The 19,049-nt window shown below is 44.7% G+C and overlaps 1 protein-coding gene across 2 annotated transcripts in view; it reads right to left on the bottom strand.

Annotated features, from left to right (window-relative positions):
* Positions 1-13,816, bottom strand: part of BMPR2 (bone morphogenetic protein receptor type 2) — a 195,677-nt gene extending 181,861 nt beyond the window's left edge. The window contains exon 1 of one of the 2 annotated variants that reach the window (XM_002812753.6): positions 12,397-13,816. In XM_002812753.6, the coding sequence (XP_002812799.1) occupies positions 12,397-12,472 (76 nt within the window). In that variant the 5' untranslated portion in view covers positions 12,473-13,816. The remainder of the gene's footprint in view (positions 1-12,396) is intronic. The other variant, XM_063712969.1, reaches the window with a different exon arrangement.
* Positions 13,817-19,049: the final 5,233 nt, after the last annotated feature.

Genomic DNA, 19,049 nt, shown 5'->3' with positions numbered 1-19,049 from the left:
TTTAAAAACCCTTTTTAATGGGCCAGGTGCAGTGGCTCATGCCTGTAATCCCAGCACTTCGGGAGGCCGAGGAGGGCGGATCACCTGAGGTCAGGAGTTCGAGACCAGCCTGACCAACATGGAAAAACCCCATCTCTACTAAAAACACAAAATTAGCCGGACATGGTGGCACATGACTGTAATCACAGCTACTCGGGAGGCTGAAGCAGGAGAATTGCTTGAACCCAGGAGGCGGAGGTTGCGGTGAGCCAAGATTGCGCCACGGCACTCCAGCCTGGGCAACGAGAGCAAAACTCAGTCTCAAAAAAAATAAATAAATTTTAAAAACCCTTTTACAATGACTTTGTATAATTTTAGAATCTTAAATAACAAAAAGTTTTTTAAAAGAAATGATAAAATCAAAAGCAAAAACAAGTCTTTTTTTTTTTTTTTGAGACGGAGTCTTACTCTGTCGCCCAGGCTGGAGTGCAGTGGCGCAATCTCATCTCACTGCAAACTCTGCCTCCCGGGTTCAAGTGATTCTCCTGCCTCAACCTCCTGAGTAGCTGGGACTACAAGCGCATGCCACCATGCCAAGCTAATTTTTTGTATTTTTAGTAGAGATGGGGTTTCACCATGTTAGCCAGGATGGTCTCGATCTCCTGACCTCACGATCCGCCCGCCTTGGCCTCCCAAAGTGCTGGGATTACAGCCCTGAGCCACCACACCCAGCCTTTTTTTTTTTTAATTTAAGAGACAGGGTCTCAACCTGTCACCCAAGCTGAAGTGCAGTGGCATGATCACAGCTCATTGCAGTCTCCAATTCCTGGGCTTCAGTGATCCTCCCACCTCGGCCTCCCAAGTAGCTGGTACTACAGACTCACACTCAGCTGATTTTTAAAAACTGTTTGTAGAGACAGGGTTCTCATTATATTGCCCAGGCTGGTCTCGAACTCTAGGCCTCAAGCAATCTGCCTGCCTCGGCCTCCCAAAGATTACAGGCGCGAGCCACTGCACCCAGCCCACACTTTTAATTGCAAATAACTAGAATTTAATCTATTAAAGAACGTCAGTTACTGAATTTAATCTACTTTCATTAAAAGGGTAACATGAAATATAAAGCCTATTAGATGCTTAGAGTAGAACACAGTAAAAACCTAAGACTAAAATCTTGCTTTTTTTTTGAGACTGAGTCTCACTGTGTCGCCCAGGCTGGAGTGCAGTGGCGCAATCTTGGCTCACTGCAACCTCCACCTCCCAGGTTCAAGGGATTCTTCTGCCTCAGCCTCCTGAGTAGCTGGGACTACAGGCACCCACCACCATACCCAACTAATTTTTTTTTGTATTTTGTTGTAGAGACGGGGTTTCACCGTGTTAGCCAGGCTAGTCTCGATCTCCTGACCTCGTGATCTGCCCGCTTCCACCTCCCAAAGTGCTGGGATTAAAGGCGTGAGCCACTGCGCCCGGCGTATCTTGCTTTTGAAAGAAGGCCTTAGCAAGGAATCAGTATAACTCAATTTCTTACAAACCTAAGTAAATGGACAAACAATTTTTTTTTTTTTTTTTTTTTTTGAGATGGAGTCTCGCTCTGTCACCCAGGCTAGAGTGCAGTGGCACGATCTCAGCTCACTGCAACCTCCACCTCCTAGGTTCAAGCGATTCTCCTACCTCAGCCTCCCAAGTAGCTGGGACTACAGGCATGTGCCACCACACCCGGCTAATTTTTGTATTTTCAGTAGAGACAGGGTTTCACCACGTTGGCCAGGCTGTTCTCAAACTCCTGATCTCAGTTAATCCACCCACCTCGGCCTCCCAAAGCGCTGGGATTACAGACATGAGCCACCGTGACAGCCAAACAATGATTCTTAAGAAACAGCTGTACAAATGGAACAAGTTGGTGTGAAAGACTAAACTGAATTTATAGATTAGCATTCTTGATAACGTTTCATCAAGCTAACACATTGGTTTAGCCAAAGGAAAAAACGATTAAGTATCTCAGAAAAGTTATATCCCACATAAAACTTTGTTTGAATAAGTAACATGAATAAATTCATCTCTTCATGTCATTTGACTGTTTTTAATCTTGCCTTTCTTATCACTACAATACAGTCATTTGTGAAGTAACTAAATAAAAGTTATTCTTCACACTAGACTGGCCCCATGGGGTTTTAATCACTAAGAACACATGGAAACATTAAAACTGTATCGTCAACTAAATATGTCATCATCACTCTTCTAACTGGTGTTCTTTTCCAAAACTGAAGCTTTGAATCTTCAATGAATTTTTATTATTATCCACTGACATTTGAATGCTACACATAAAACAAAACCTAAGATATTTGCTGTCATTTACAGCAAAAGAAGAGACTATACCTAAGACTTGGTTCAATCTGGACAATTATTCTGGCATGATCAAAGTACCAGTAAGATTTTCAGGTGACTAAAAGATTCCAAATATTTTATACCTTTAGACTAACACGTTATATATTATATGAATGTTTTGCTTTGGAGCCATAGGGGCCTGACCTTGATTCCCAAGTGTCCCACTTACTCAGTTTACTCATCTGCAGAATAAAGAAAAATAATAGTACTGATCAGTCTGTTTAGAGGATAATGAGATAACACAGTAAATATGTAAGGCACTTAGTAACTATACTAAAAATGAGAAATGCTCATGTGTCTCTTCACTTCCGCAATATAGATTAACTAATTGTAGCCACTGTCAAATTATATAGAATAAGGTATCTTAAATCTAATCTCTTCTAAAATATTTAATTTTCAGAATCTTTCCTAGTTTGTAAAGTTAAAAGCCCAATGAAAGTTGAGCAATACAGAGGCTGGCACATGAGGTCATAAATTGCAGAAGCCAGATTGTGTACAATATTTTAAATGACTGTGATTATTATTCTGAATGAGACAGGAAGACAATAGTTTGAAGCAAAGAAATGTCTTATCTAACTTATGTATGAAAAGGGTCTGCCCGGGCGCGGTGGCTCACACCTGTAATCCTAGCACTTTGGGAGGCTGAGGCGGGCAGATCACGAGGTCAGGAGATTGAGACCATCCTGGCTAACACAGTGAAATCCCGTCTCTACTAAAAATGCAAAAAAAATTTAGCCGGGCATGGTGGCACGTGCCTGTAATCCCATCTACTTGGGAGGCTGAGGCAATAGAATCGCTTGAATCCGGGAGGTAGAGGTTGCAGTGGGCCGAGATCGCACCACTGTACTCCAGCCTGGACGACAGAGCGAGACTCTGTCTGGAAAAAAAAAAGAAAAAGAAAAGAAAAGGGTCACTCAGGCTACTATGTTGAAGGAGACTGTAACAATGCAAAGACGTTAACAGAGAAAACAGAGTCTAGTAAAAAAGTACAAGTAAGAGAAGATAGTGGCTTTTAGATTAAGGTAGTAGCACAGTGGAGGTGGTAAGAAGCAATAAGATTCTAGATATATTTTGAAGGTAAAGCCAAGAGTTTTTGCTATCAGATTGGATAAGAATGTGAAAAAAAGAAAGAGAAGAGACAAAGATATCTCTAATTTGGGGCCTGAACAACTGGAAGGATAGAACTGACATTTGCTGAATAGGCTAAGACATAGGAGGAACAGGTCTGGTGAAGCAGCTTCAGAAGTTCAGTTTTGGACAGGTTAAGTTTGTGATGAATATTAGACATCCAAGTAGATACGACAGATACACAGTTGGCTACATGCAACAGAATTTCAAGGAAAGAAGTCTGAGATAGAAATAAATTTGAAACTTGTACGCCTTTAGATGCTATTTAAAGCCATAAAACTGGATGAAATCACCAAGAGGGTGGGTGCAGACAGAGAAAAGAAAAGGTCTAAAGACTGAGTCCTGAAACACAACATTTAGCCATCAGGGACATAAGGAGGAACTATCAAAGTTGCTGGTGAGGTAGGAGAAAAATCAAGAGAGAATAGTATCTTAGAAGCCAAATGAAGAAAGTACTTGAAGGATGAAAAAAAGGATTAAATTGGCTCATGCTGCAGATAGGTCAAAACAAGAACTTGGAAATAAATCAAAAAACAAGCAGGACATATGCACAGAAGTATTAAACATAGCATTGTTTATTAGAGAAGAAAATCAGAAACAACCTAAACATCTCCCAATATGAATTAAGTAAATAAATACACTCAATGGAATATCACACAATTGTGAAAAAATGATAGTTATTAAGATCACATACACATGACTATGACATATTATTCTATGTAAAAAAAGATATAATTAATAGATATTATAAAATCACAACCATATAAAAATACATGCTTTTTTTTTTTTTTGGCTGGGCGTGGTGGCTCATGCCTGTAATCCCAGCACTTTGGGAGGCTGAGGCGGGCAGATCACAAGGTCAGGAGTTCGAGACCAGCCTGGCCAACACAGTGAAACTCCGTCTCTACTAAAAATACAAAAATTAGCCCGACACGGTGACACACACCTGTAGTCCCAGCTACTCGGGCGGCTGAGGCAGGAGAATTGCCTGAACCCAGGAGGCGGAGGTTGTCATGAGCCGAGATCACGCCACTGTACTCCCACCTGGGTAACAAAGCAAGACTCCGTCTCAAAAAAAAAAAAAAAAGCATCTTTTTTTTAATTAGAAGAAAACATACCAAAACAAAAAGTGTTAGGGTTATATGAAGATTAATATTTTTTCTCTTAATTTTTCAAATGAAAACAAAAAAAAAAGCCTGCCCTAAAAGGTTAGCCTGGTGTGTCTACTACAATTATATAGATTTGCTCACAGACTATTCTTATTTACAAAAGCAAAGATTAAACACAGATTAATAATAATAGAAAGTCGTAACTATTTCCTCATCTAAATGAAACAAAAAACTGGAGAATTTGGATTACTGGCCAAATATTTATACATCCCTTCACACTTATCATTAACACATTTTGTTCTAAATTATCCTATTTTGCACTAAACTTACTGGAACAGAATGAAAGTACATGATCGTGTATATTTTTAACACCAATTATAAGGGCAAACTACTGTCTTGAAGGAGAAAGGGGAAGTGAGATCTGGTTTTAAGAAACTGAAATTTCTCGGCCAGGCGCGCTGGCTCATGTCTGTAATCCCAGCACTTTGGGAGGCTGAGGCAGGCAGATTACCTGAGGTTGGGAGTTCGAGACCAGCCTGACCAGCATGGAGAAACCCCGTCTCTACTACAAATACAAAATTAGCTGGGTGTGGTGGTGCATGCCTGTAATCCCAGCTACTCAGGAGGATGAGGCACAAGAATCACTTGCACCCGGGAGGTGAAGGTTGCAGTGAGCGAAGATCTTGCCATTGAACTCCAGCCTGGGCAACAAGAGCAAAACTGCGTCTCAGAAAGAAAGAAAGAAAGAAACTGAAATTTCTCAACCTCCATTTGCATCTAACCTTCCAGAAACAGATGTGGATCAAATACCTAACTCTCCCAAATACCTAACTCCATCTAAAATTCTTAGACCAGTGCCTCTGGCACAATACTTTATCATGTCTCAGAAAGAAAGAAAGAAAGAAACTGAAATTTCTCAACCTGCATTTGCATCTAACCTTCCAGAAACAGATGTGGATCAAATACCTAACTCTCCCAAATACCTAACTCCATCTAAAATTCTTAGACCAATGCCTCTGGCACAATACTTTATCATGTCTCATAATTTTTCCGCCAAGTCCACTGTCGACACATTTAAGAATTGAATGATTGCACACATTTTGCACTATATCTTGATAATTTGGGTAATGTATTTTAAACGTTACTGATGCACAAGGCAGGGTTAAGGTACAGTGTTGGGCATTGTGATTCTAGGCATGCATATAATCTTTCATATCAGTGTTTTTTTTTTGAGATGGAGTTTCACTCTTTTGCCAAGGCTGGAGTGAAGTGGCACAATCTTGGCTCACTGCAACCTCTGCCTCCTGGGTTCAAGTGATTCTCCTGCCTCAGCCTCCCAAGTAGCTGGGATTACAGGCGCCCGCCACCACGCCCGGCTGATTTTTGTATTTTTAGTAGAGATGGGGTTTCACCATGTTGGCCAGGCTGGTCTCGAACTCCTGACGTCAGTTGATCCACCAGCCTTGGCCTCCCAAAGTGCTAGGATTACAGGTATGAGCCACCAGGCCCAGCCCATATTAGTGTTTTTGAAAATAATTCTTCTTTTTTTTTTTTTTTGAGATGGAGTCTCGCCCTGTCGCCCAGGCTGGAGTGCAGTGGTACGATCTCAGCTCACTGCAACCTCCGCCTCCCAGGTTCAAGTGATTCTCCTACCTCAGCTTCCTGAGTAGCAGGGATTACAGGCTGCACCACCACGCACAGCTAATTTTGTTTTTTTCTTTTTTTTTTTGACAGAGTTTTGCTCTTGTTGCCCAGGCTGGAGTGCAAAGGCACAACCTTGGCTCACCACAACCTCCGCTTCCCAGGTTCAAGCGATTCTGCTGCCTCAGCCTCCCGAGTAGCTGGGATTACAGGCATGTGCCACCACACCCGGTTAATTTTGTATTTTTAGTAGAGACAGGGTAGAGACCACCACGTTGGCCGGGTTGGTCTCCAACTCCCCACCTCAGGTGATCAGCCCACCTTGGCCTCCCAAAGTGCTGGGATTACAAGCATGAGCCACGGCGCCTGGCCTAATTTTGTATTTTAGTAGAGATGGGGTTTCACCATGTTAGTCAGGCTGGTCTCAAACTCCTGACCTCGGGTTATCAGCCCGCCTTGGCTTCCCAAAGTGCTGGGATTATAGGTGTGAGCCACAGCACCCAGCCAAATTTTTGTATTTTTTGTACAGCAGGGTTTCATCATGTTGGCCAGGCTGGTCTCGAAATCCTGACCTCAAGTGATCCGCCTGCCTTGGCCTCCCCAAGTGCCAGGATTACAGAGTAAGCCACTTCGCCCAGGCCACACTGCAAATTTTTAAAAGGAAAAAGATTTTGGGTAATTGCTTAATGCACAAATTAAGAAATGTTTGTCCCTAATGTTTACCAGATTAAGCAATAAAAGACATAGATTAAGTAGTAATTACCACAAAAAGTAGAAATAACATTATAGAATTTGAGAGTTACAAAGAATCTTAGATCCAGTAGTTCTCAAAGGTACCTAAAATTTACTGGTTGATGAGGGCATCAAAGGCAGATTCCCAGGCTTGTTGTCCAGAGATTTGGATTCAGTAGGTCTAGTGGGGTACCCATGAATCTGTATTTCAAAATGATCAAGTACAACCTCATATTATTACAAGAAAACTATGTTAAGTAACCTATTTGCCCGAAATCACATAGAATCTAGGTCTCATTAACTCCCAATAGTGGTCTTCCCACTATACCTCTTAAACTACATACTTTATAGTTGAAGGAACTAGGACAAAGAAAAAGTTATTAGTGTGTTGAGTCAATAAACAATCCTAGAATATTCCTGGTTGAAATTCCTATTTATTATTCATTCACTAAGTATTTCTTAAATGTCTACTAAATTACAAAACTAATCAGGCATGAATACTGTCCTCCGGAAGCAATTATCAGTACGAAGGACAAGGCAAATACATAAAACTGATATCTGGTCAGGTGCGGTAGCTCACACCTGTAATCCCAACACTTTGGGAGGCCGAGGTGGGTGGATCAGCTGAGGTAAGGAGTTTGAGACCAGCCTGGCCAACATGGTGAAACCCCATCTCTGCTAAAAATAAAAAAATTTCGGGCGTGGTGGCTCACACCTGTAATCTCAGCACTTTGGGAGGCCAAGGCAGGTGGATCACGAGATCAGGAGTTCGAGACCAGCCTGGCTAGCATAGTGAAACCCCATCGCTACTAAAAATACAAAAATTAACCAGGCATGGTGGTGCACACCTATAATCCCAGCTACTCGGGAGGCTGAGGCAGGAGAATGGCTTGAACCTGGGAGGTGGAGGTTGTAGTGAGTCGAGATCGTGCCACTCCACTCCAGACTGTGTGACAGTACAAGACTCCATCTCAAAAAAAAAAAAAAAACCAAAAACAAAAACTGATATCCAACAGCACAGCAATCTACGAGTAGGTGCCAAAATAAGTGGTGTGGCCAATTATAAAATTAACTGATTCACACGGATTCCACTCAGTATTTTTTTAATGGTTAGAATTTACCCATTAGAGATCAATATTCAATTTCTTCTTTTTGTTAAAAAAAAAACTGGCCTTTAATGAAGGAAAGGTTTTGTCTTGTGTGAACAGTTATCTCTCTCCTCACTACTCATCCATATCAATACCACTGCTATCACATCATCCCACATGCCAGAATAGCTTTTATAGAGACCAAAGTTTATATCATTTTAATGCAAAAAACTAATTAAGAACTTGGCCCTCTTCAAAGGGTAAGAAAAGCCTCTCTTCTGGACCATCTTACTGATTATATGTGGTCTACTGAGCATTTCAATTCTTCGTTCTTCTGCAATAGTACTATACATCCAAATATTACATTAGCCTCACCATAGGCAAAGTGTTCTTTGATACCTCTTGTTTCTGAGCTTGGCCATATGACTCCGTCAGCCAATGGGATGTTAGGAGAGCAGAGTCTGGAAATGTGCTGGTAGGGTTGGGCTTGGCCTCTTGCACTTCTGCCAATGCCATAACACAAGCTTCCCCCAGATAGATGTTACTTCTCCCTCTAGCCTGGACCCCAGAAGGAGACACATGGAGCAGAATAAATGCCTATTGTTGCATGCCACTAAGATTTTGTGGTTGCCAATAATTACACAGCAAAATGTCACTGAATCACCATATTTAAGAAATCCAGCCCAGGCACGGTGGCTAACGCCTATAATCCCAGCACTTTCGGAGGCAGAGGTAGGCAGATCACGAGGTCAGGAGTTTGAGATCAGCCTGGCCAATATGGTAAAACCCCGTCTCTACTAAAAATACAAAAATTAGCCGGGCGTGGTGGTGCACACCTGTAGTCCCAGCTACTTGGGAGGCTGAGGCAGAAGAATCACTTGAACCCGGGAGGCAGAGGTTGCAGTGAGCTGAGATGGCGCCACTGCACTCCAGCCTGGGTGACCGAGCGAGACTCTGTCTCAAAAAAAAGGAAGAAATCCAGGGCCACAGCCAGGCACAGTGGCCCACACCTATAATCCCAGCATTTTGGGAGGCCGAGGCGGGCAGATCACCTGAGATCAGGAGTTCAAGACCAGCCTGACCAACATGGAGAAACCCTGTCTCTACTAACAATACAAAATTAGCCAGGAGTGGTGGCACATGCCTGTAATCCCAGCTACCTTAGAGGCTGGGGCAGAACTGCTTGAACCCGGGAGGTGGAGGTTGCAGTGAGCCGATATCACACCATTGCACTCCAGCCTGGGCAACAAGAGCGAAACTCAAAAAAAAAAAAAAAAAAAAAAGAAAGAAATCCAAACAATCAGGACTGACGATATAAAGCAGGGCTTCTCAAGCACCTGCTTAAGTGAGACTTTGGGGGGGTTCTCCCAGAGAGATTCATTCAGTACATCTGGACTATAGGGCCAAAAATATGCATTTTTATCAAGAACCCCAGATAATTCTGTTGCAGTACCCACACTTTGAGAAAAACTAAAATGAAGATTACTAAACTTCACTCAGTAATATTCACTAACATTAATCTTACTTTAGATAATGTATGTGTTCCTCAAGAGATGTATGTAAAATTGCAATCTAATCAAGTGAATTATTTCAAACGCATTACAGAAGTTGACCTTTAAATAACAGCTGTGTTGTATTCTTTTATTAAGAATTCATTCATAAACCAAGCTGGCACATCTTATTTTTCATAAGTTCGTTTTTTTTTTTGGGGGGGGGGCATAGAAAATGTTCTAAGAATTAGGTTGGGCATGGTGGCTCATGCCTGTAATCCCAGCACTTTGGGAGGCCGAGGCAGGTGGATCACGAGGTCAGGAGTTCGAAACCACCCTGCCAAAATGGTGAAACCCGGTCTCCACTAAAAATACAAAAAAAAAAAAAAAAAAATTAGCTGGGCATGGTGGTGGGCTCCTGTAGTCTCAGCTACTCTGGAGGCTGAGGCAGGAGAACCACTTGAGCCTGGGAGGCAGAAGTTGTGGTGAGCCGGGGTCATGCCACTGCACTCCAGCCTGGGCGACAGAGTGATATTCCGTCTGAACGAAAAAAAAAAAAAGAAAGAAAGAAAATGTTCTAAGAATTAAGGAGTCCAAGAACTCAATAAGTGAGAAAGAGGGAATCAAAAGAAATGATTTATCCATGACCCCGAAAAAGGATGTGCTATCAATCAGTCTTCTAGGATTTATTTTCCTGTTCAACTGCACCATTTGCGCCTGTCCAGTTAACATCACTGAATCTGTGTAACCCAAATCCACACAGGCCCTCTCTAATCAGCTTGCACTTAATGAAGCTGCACTAGCCACTTCAATATTAGGCCAAGCAAAGTTTTACATGTTCAGAACTACGACATTTGCATAACCACTGCTGCACTAACACCTTGTAAGTGTCCCTGCTTCTTTACAAAGGTTGATCTGGTGAAGGCATTACTCCATCTCATATATCCAATAAGATGAGAAGTTGTTGCTGCTAGTGCTGCTGTTACAATTAATGTGGTATGTAAGGGCGCACACTATAATCCTGACTCCATAATTTACTGACTGTGTGGTGAGTTATTCAAATTCTCTGTACTTTACTCTCCCTCTATGGAAAAGGGGAATGATAATAACCTACAATATAGAATTGTCATAAAGATGAAATGAAAAAATATATGTAAAGTTATTCGAATAGCTGATGGTGCATGGCAGGCACTTAATAAATACTAGCTATTATCATTACTGTTACAGGTCTGAAATCCAGCTTCACAAATTTTGTCATGCGGTGCTATGCAATACCAAAGAAAAAAAAGACTACAACCACTTTTAAGCAGTGATTCTTTTACTCTCTCCCTTTTAAGACACACTATTCTAAGATGATTTTATTACCAAACAAAATTAAGTTTATTTTTAAATAAATGCTTTTTCTCTTACTTTTATCAGTTCTGATCACAATAATGAGCACGTCATCATAAATGAGAATCTATATTCTAAAAAGGTTAAGAATAACAAATAACATTGAAAAGCCTATGTTCTGAGATTTCTGCTCATGGAACGTTTAAGGCCTTTTACTCCATATTTTAAAGGAACCACATGGCTTATGGCTAGAGAATTTAAATAGCTAACACAATATAAAGAAATTTAGAGAAAAATCATTTTTACTCTGAAAGCAACTACAATTATTAAAAGTATTAAAATATCAGTTTTAAAGTAAATTTAGAAGTTCAAATTATTTTAACAGAACCATATAGATTTATCATCAATTTAACAGACATTAATCAACAGTAGACATTATTCAACAATAGCAAAAGCATAAAAAGAAACTTCAAATTTTCTTCGGCATTTTCCTAGATCAGACTTTCAAAATGAAAATAAGCAAGTAACCTCTGTATCTAACATAGCAATGAGAAATTTGTTTAATGTGAAACACACTTATCAAAAGAAAAAAAGTAATTCGAAAGGGTCATTTGGTCCTTTACTCGTTTTAAAAGCACAATCCATTTGCCCATCATAAACCAAGTGTACGAGTTATATGTAGAATTCACTCCTGAAAATTTCTAAAAGCATATCACCAAAAGGCTGCTTGAAAAAACAGTTGCAAATAGAAGATAAGGTCTTTTTCCTAAGGTTTCTGAGAACTGAAATGAAAATATCCAAAGGAAAGGATGACTACCACCCTTTAGACTTTAGTTAAATGTCAAAGAACTTTCGGAGTCAAATCTCCTAGAAGTCTAATGTCAGGTCAAAGTTGTCTCGACAGCAAAGCCAATAGATAGATGCCAGGTGACTAACAGTAAAGTTATCAAACCGTATAATACGATATATCAAGAGTCTCACAGTTCTGGCTTCCTCAACATTTATTCTATTCATTCGGTAACATTTCTGAATAATGAAAGGAACATGGATTCCCAGAGTGATCTAAATTTCAAAATAAGGTTCAAGTGTGTGTTCTCTAGTTGATGTTCTTCTTACTATAAGCCAAAACCGCTTCTTTATAATAATAATTTTAAAAATCTACAGGTCTGTTTCCAGAGATCTCATAATAGGCACTGTTCACTGGTGATTAAAATATTATTTTTAATCGTTGCATTACCTCACAGCTAAAAATGTCAAGATACCACACCCAATATGTCTTTTTCACCCCGTGAAGGGGGGTGGGGTGGGAATATGGAAGTGGGGATAGGAAAATACACAAGAATATTAAAGGCGATTTCCCTGGAAGGCATGAGGCAGGCGCGCAGGCACCGGGTCGCAGCTCCGCTGCACCGCGATCGGGGGGACGCGTGGCGAAGGGCAAGCACAGGCCTCGGCCTCTGCGGGCTCGCCACCCGCAGGGGCAGGGGCCGGGACGCGCCGGCCGGCGCTACTCACCAGCCGCAGTGCTGACCAGCAGGATGGTCCATGGTAGCCAGGGCACCCGCCAGGGCCGCTGCAGCGACGAAGTCATCCCTGGGCCAGCCAAGAAGCAGGAGGGCAAAGAAAAGAAATATGGGAAGTAGACCGGCGGAGAAACAGCCGGGAGGCTCGTCTTCTCTCCTGTGGACTGATCCTGCCCGTATCACAATACAGTTTGAAAGGACAAATGGCAGATGAGAGGACCTAGCTGCAGAGCTTTCATGCCCCTGCAGAAATTCCCTTCATTTCTCTCCCTCGCGGCTGGGGGGGTTCCTTCGCCTCGGACGGGGTGCCGCGGCCCTCCAAACGGAAGGCATGTCTGTGGGGAAAGCAGGGAGTCAAGAAGAAATCCCCCAAATTATTTCCCTCGTAGTTTCACGATATCAAAAAAATATCCAGGTCTGGGAGAAAACATATCCAGGGTGCGGAGGGCGGGGATTCGATCCGGGGTCGGGGGGCGAGGGTCAGAACTAGTTCCCGACTGCCGGGAAGGACGAAGCCCGGAGGGCGGCGGCGGCGCCCGGCAACCCGAGTCGCATCGCCCGCGGCTCCGGGAAGGCAGGATTCCTTAAGTTTCGCTTCGGTGCTTCCTTCACTCTGATTTCGAAAACAACAAATCCTCTTCCTTGACTGGATCAAAAAAGGTGCCTGCCTCCATGGACAAGCTCACAGTCCCCACGCCTTCGCAGAACAACCGTGAGAGGATTGGGGAGGCCCTGGCGAAAGCTGAGGAGAGGTAGGAGCGGGGGAGGGGAGGGGTCGCGGCCCCGGCCCGGGCTCCCCGAGACGGCGGGCGAAGGGGGTGTGAGAGGCTGCCCCTTCTAGCCCTCCCGGCGGCGCTCCCTTCCCTTCCTCGCTTTTTATTCCTGCCGCTCGATCTTGCCTGAGGTAAATTCCACCAAGAAAGCCTCGTCTTCTCCCGTCAATGGCTCCTGTGAGCGAATCACAACCCCCCGAGGAAGCCGCTGCCGCTGCCGCTGCCGCCGCCGCCGCCGCCGCCGCCGCCTCGTTCTCCCGCAGCTCTGGGCTCCGGGCGGAACTCGGGCGTCGCGGACCGAGGGCGGGGGGCGGCGGGAGGGCGGATGAAGGTAGCCGGGGAAGGGGGTGGGCAGTGAGGCGGCGAGACACACTGCGTCCCTCCGGGAGGCACTTCCAGTGGCTCCGAGCAGACCAGACACAAAGGGGGGAGTCGCCGCAGCTGCCAGTCTGCGGCGCTCCCGGTCACCGGAGTCGCCCCGCCTCCGCCGCCGCCTCCGCCTCCTCCTCAGTCTCCGGCTCTTCCCGGCCCTGTCTGTCTCTAGCCTGTGGTGCAGCGCGGGCGGCGGCGGCGGCGGCGGCGCCGGCGGCGGGATGAAGCCCGCACTGCGCCTGCGCGCTCACGGCCCCGCCCGGCCCCGCCCCTCGTCCCGGGCTGGCTGAGGGCTCCGAGGCCCCAGCGCGGCGCGTCTCTCCGGTGAATGGCCGAGGGCTGGGTGGGGCTGCGGTGGGCAGCGGTGGCCTTTCTCCTTCACACACATACACATGCCTTCCAAATGTGCATGGCTTGGGATTCGCGTATTTGTTTAAGAGACGACGGCCACATCTTTTTGCTCGGCGTTCAGCAGACTCCTCCGAGTTCCGGGATTTCTCCCGACTGAGGCGTCTCCGTCTCTTCAGTACTCTTCGGAGGAAAGCCTCAAGGGGCAGAACTGCCCTCTGTTGTTTCACGGGGCTGGAACCTCCCTCTCCGCAGCCCAAAGAATCCGGATGGACCCGCCTTTCCCAGAACCGGAGACCTTGGCCTCCTCAGGCTCCCCTCTGATTCAAACAAAAGCCGGAATTGGAAAGACCACCCCTTTGATGTGTTTGCTGTAATCGACGTCCTGCTTTCCTCAGCCGCCCATTCCCTTAGCCTTCTTAGTTGACAGGAATATTGAGTATTTGCAAGGATGCGAAGCCAGAAAAAAAAAAAAAGACTTTTAATTCTATAAATCGTCCCGCTGCGTGCGCGCGTCTGTCCGTACAGCGCGGTGCCCAACCCGAGAGAGGGCCTGGATTCACCAAGGCTGGGGGCCTTGAGGGCTTTTTAGGGCACGTGAAAGGAAAATTGAGCTAGAGTTGTGTCGGGATAGAGAGTGGGATCATTTTGCACTCAAGGAATTGAGAAGATCCCGTTGGTACAGCAGTTTCCAAGGATTTGTGTAGTGCGTTTTTTGGATCTGGTTTGTACAAGCGATCAGTATAGGAGACGGGATCCCTCCCGCCCTTACACCCCGCTGCGGGGTCAGCCGACGTGGGTGGGATTTTGCCGGCGGCGAGGAGAGAAGGTGACGTGCGTGGCGCCATGATCGGAAGTCTGGACTGAATTCTTAGCTGCGAGGTGGAAAATGCGCGTGGGAGGGCGATCTTGAGGGGTGAAGTCTGGCCTTCCCATCTCCTACCAGGCAGGAGGGTTATGCTGAAGGCTGGTTTTGCTGGTCTTTCATTGTGGCTAAGGGCAGTTCCACAGATACAGTCATAGACTCCTTAAGTCATGCTCTGCTTGCTTCTTCTAGTCTGCTGTTATCTCTTTATCTGAATTTGATGTAAATAAATCTCCACATTCCTTAAACTGGTTCTGTTATACTAAACATCTTACATAATTAGGGGTTGTAGCAATACCAACCCCGGATTCTAAGACTCTTTTTAGTTGAAATATGTTTATGCTGTTTACCCTGTAGACAGAGAAAAAAAAATTCTACCTAGTAAAATCCCTTAAAAAGACGAAGAGCATATGCTTTGATTCATTAGCTTTATTTATTTAGGTTTTATTTATTCATTTATTTATTTATTTATTGAGACGGAGTCTTGCTCTGTCGACCCGGCTGCGGTGCAGTGGCACGATCTCGGCTCACTGCAACCTCCGCCTCCCAGGTTCAAGCAATTCTCCGGCCTCAACCTCCCGGGTAACTGAGATTACAGACGGCGCCACCACGCCCGGCTAATTTTTGTATTTTTAGTGGAGACGGGGTTTCACCATGTTTGCCAGGCTGGTCTTGAACTCCTGACCTCACGTGATCCGCCCGTCTCGACCTCCCAAAGTGCTGGGATTACAGACGTGAGCCACCGCGCCCGACCGATTCTTTAGCTTTATTACTGTATTTTGTTTTGCCCAAAAGGTCTAAATTAGAAACCGGTATTGTTTTACTATTTGTCTTTCAAGAACTGAGAGAGAGTTTCTAGCACTAAGAGAAATTGGATTTTAGTATGTTAGAGGTACAGAAAGTTTAAAGTTTATTAATTCGTAGTACACTTTTATCTTCCTCAAATTGAGATCAAGTACTTCATCATTCAATTTTTATTTGCTTAAGATTTTTTCTAAGAAACATTAAGTGTCCTTTTTGTAGTTCCCCCTTATCCACCGTTTCTGTTACCTGCAGTCAACCACGGTCTGAAAATATTAAATGGAAAGTTCCAGAAATAAACAATAAGTGGGTTTTTTTTGTTTTTGTTTTTTTCTGAGACGGAGTTCCTCTTTTGTTGCCCAAGCTGGAGCACAATGGCACGATCTCAGCTCACGGCAACCTCCGCCTCCCAGACTCAAGTGGTTCTCCTGCCTCAGCCCCCTGAGTAGTTGGGATTACAGGTGTGTGCCACCACACCCGGCTAGTTTTGTATTTTTAGTAGAGACAGAATTTCACCATGTTGTTGAGCCTGGTCTCGAACTCCCGACCTCAGGTGATCCTCCCTCCTGGCCTCCCAAAATGCTAGGATTAGAGGCGTGAGCCACTGTGCCTGGCCTCATAAATTTTAAATTGAGTACTGTTACTAACTAGCTGTGAGGACATCGCTGCCATCCCACACTGTCCTTCTGGGATGTGAATCATGGTTTGTACAGTGTATCCGCTATAATCTCCTTAATCACTTAGTAGCACTCTCTTATCAGACTGACTGTGGCAGTATGCAGTATCCAAGTGCTTGTGTTCAACTAACCCTCGTTTTACTAAATAATGGCCCCAAAGCACAAGAGTAGTGATGCTGGTAATTCAGCCATACAGAAGCTGTAAAGTGCTTCCTGTAAGTTAAAACGTCAGAGTTCTTGCCTGTAATCTCAGCACTTTGGGAGGCCGAGGCAGGCGGATCACAAGGTCAGGAGATCAAGACCATCCTGGCTAACACGGTGAAACCCTGTCTCTACTGAAAATACAAAAAAATTAGCCAGGCGTGGTGGCAGGCGCCTGTAGTCCCAGCTACTCGGGAGGCTGAGGCAGGAGAATGGCGTGAACCCGGGAGATGGGGCTTGCAGTGAGCCGAGATCATGCCACTGGACTCCAGCCTGGGCGACAGAGGAAGACTCTGTCTCAAAACAAAACAAAACAAAAAAAAGTCAGAGTTCTTGACTTAATAAGGAAGGAAAAAAATTATAGGCTGAGGTTGCTAAGACTGCTGGTAACAATCAATCTTTGGCAGGGCACAGTGGCTCACGTCTGCAATCTCAGCACTTTGGGGGACCAAGGCAGGAGGATCACTTGAGGTCAGGAGTTCAAGACCTGCCTGGCCAACATGGTGAAACCTCGTCTATACCAAAAATACAAAAATTAGCTGGGAGTGGTGGCACATGCCTGTAATCCCAGCAGCTACTCCGGAGGCTGAAGCAAGAGAATCACTTGAACGCAGGAGGTGGAGGTTGCCCATTGCACTCCAGCCCGGGCGATAGAGACTCTGGCAAAAAAAAAAAATCTTATCTGTGAAACTGGATTGTGAAGAACAAATAAATTCATGCTAGTTTTGCTGCCATACCTCAAACTGCAAAATTGATGGCCACAATGTGTAATAAGTGCTTAGTTAAGATGGAAAAGGCATTAAATTTGTGGGTAGAAGACATAATAGAAATGTATTCCAGTTTATAGCAATTGGGTTCAGTACTGTCTGCAGTTTCAGGCATCCACTGGAGGTCTTGGAACAAGTTCCTTGTGGATAAGGGGCAGGGAGGACTACTGTACATGTTATAAATGTATGATAAATTATATAGAACATAGAAAAGGTCTTAGGAAATTCACATGAAAAAACACATGCCGCTGACTTGGTAGGTAGACAACTAGATATGTACCCTCTTCCCTTTTCTGTTCCTTCTTGTGATATTTCAGTTGGGACATGGCTGTTCACTCACAGTGAGAAAGAACATCAAAGAACAGAATTAGGACTTGGCAAGAAAACTGTCCACGACAAAAGGCAGACAATGTAAGTCAAGCTCAGCTGAGAACAAAGGACTGGTGATGCAGGTGAGGTTTGGCATCTGTACTAATTAGGATGGGCTAAATTACAGTAACATTCCCCAAATCTCAGCATCTTATTGCAATAAAGGTTTATTTCTCACACGTTACATGTTTGATATAAGTCATCAGGGGACCCATCGCAACTTGAGTTCACAGGAAATAGACACTGAAACTCTGAAATTTCTATGCAGGAGGTTATTACCTGATGATGGCAAGAACAACCTCTGTGGGGATTGAGGGATGCAAGACTGGGCAGAGGGAGAAGTTGAATTGCAACACATTTGCAACTGAGGCATCAATCAATCCTGCAGGAATTCTGGAGCTGGGCTGGCCTTTCAGCATTGTCCTAATCTGTGTCTGCTAACACTTTAAGGCACACCTAAAAGACCCCCCAAACCCAGCAAGCTTTTCATTCAAGATTCCTTCAGTGGGGTACTTGAGGAAAAAGTCCCTCAAGTCTGCTGATAATTTAGGCTCCTTGAATGCTGCCTTGGAGTAGGAAATCCAGCATTAGACAGACTGCCTAACCAAGTTGGGTAAAACCAGTTAATTTTTTTTTTTTTTTTTTTTTTTTTTTTAAGACGGAGTTTCGCTCTTGTAGCCCAGGCTGGAGTGCATTGGCACGATCTCAGCTCACTGCAACCTCTGCCTCCCGCGTTCAAGCGATTCTCCTGCCTTAGCCTCCCGAGTAGCTGGGATTACAGGCTTGTGCCACCATGCCCGGCTAATTTTGTATTTTTAGTAGAGACAGGGTTTCACCACGTTGTCCAGGCTAGCGTCGAACTCCTGACCTCAGGCGATCCGCCCACCTCGACCTCCCAAAGTGCTGGGATTAAAAGCGTGAGCCACTGCGCCCGGCAAAACCCAGTAAAATTATACCTTCACACCAAGCAGTCACTGGATGTGGGCTGCACATATGAAAGAGATGTGACCGGCCGGGCGCGGTGGCTTACGCCTGTAATCCCAGCACTTTGGGAGGCCGAGGCGGGCCGATCACGAGGTCAGAAGATCGAGATCATCCTGGCTAACACAGTGAAACCCCGTCTCTACTAAAAATACAAAAAATTAGCCGGGCGTGGCAGCAGGCGCCTGTAGTCCCAGCTACTCGGTAGGCTGAGACAGGAGAACGGCCTGAAACCCGGGAGGCGGAGCTTGCAGTGAGCCGAGATCGTGCCACTGCACTCCAGCCTGGGTGACAGAGCGAGACTCCATCTCAAAAAAAAAAAAAAAAAAGAAAGAGAGAGAGAAAGAGATGTGACCTTTGATAAAAGGGCTCTCTTTAGCCAATAGCTACCCCCAGAGAGGGACCCAGCTGAGCACTGTCAGCCACCAGCAGTTCCAACAGTTGGGAGAAAGAATGCTTTAGACCTAAAAGGTGCATCTGGGGAGCTCAGT

This window comes from Pongo abelii, chromosome 11 (assembly GCF_028885655.2).
Source record: "Pongo abelii isolate AG06213 chromosome 11, NHGRI_mPonAbe1-v2.0_pri, whole genome shotgun sequence".
In the NCBI taxonomy this organism is placed as follows: Eukaryota; Metazoa; Chordata; class Mammalia; order Primates; family Hominidae; genus Pongo; species Pongo abelii.
Note: the sequence above shows the minus strand (reverse complement) of the source record. Positions and strands in the feature narration are given on the sequence as shown.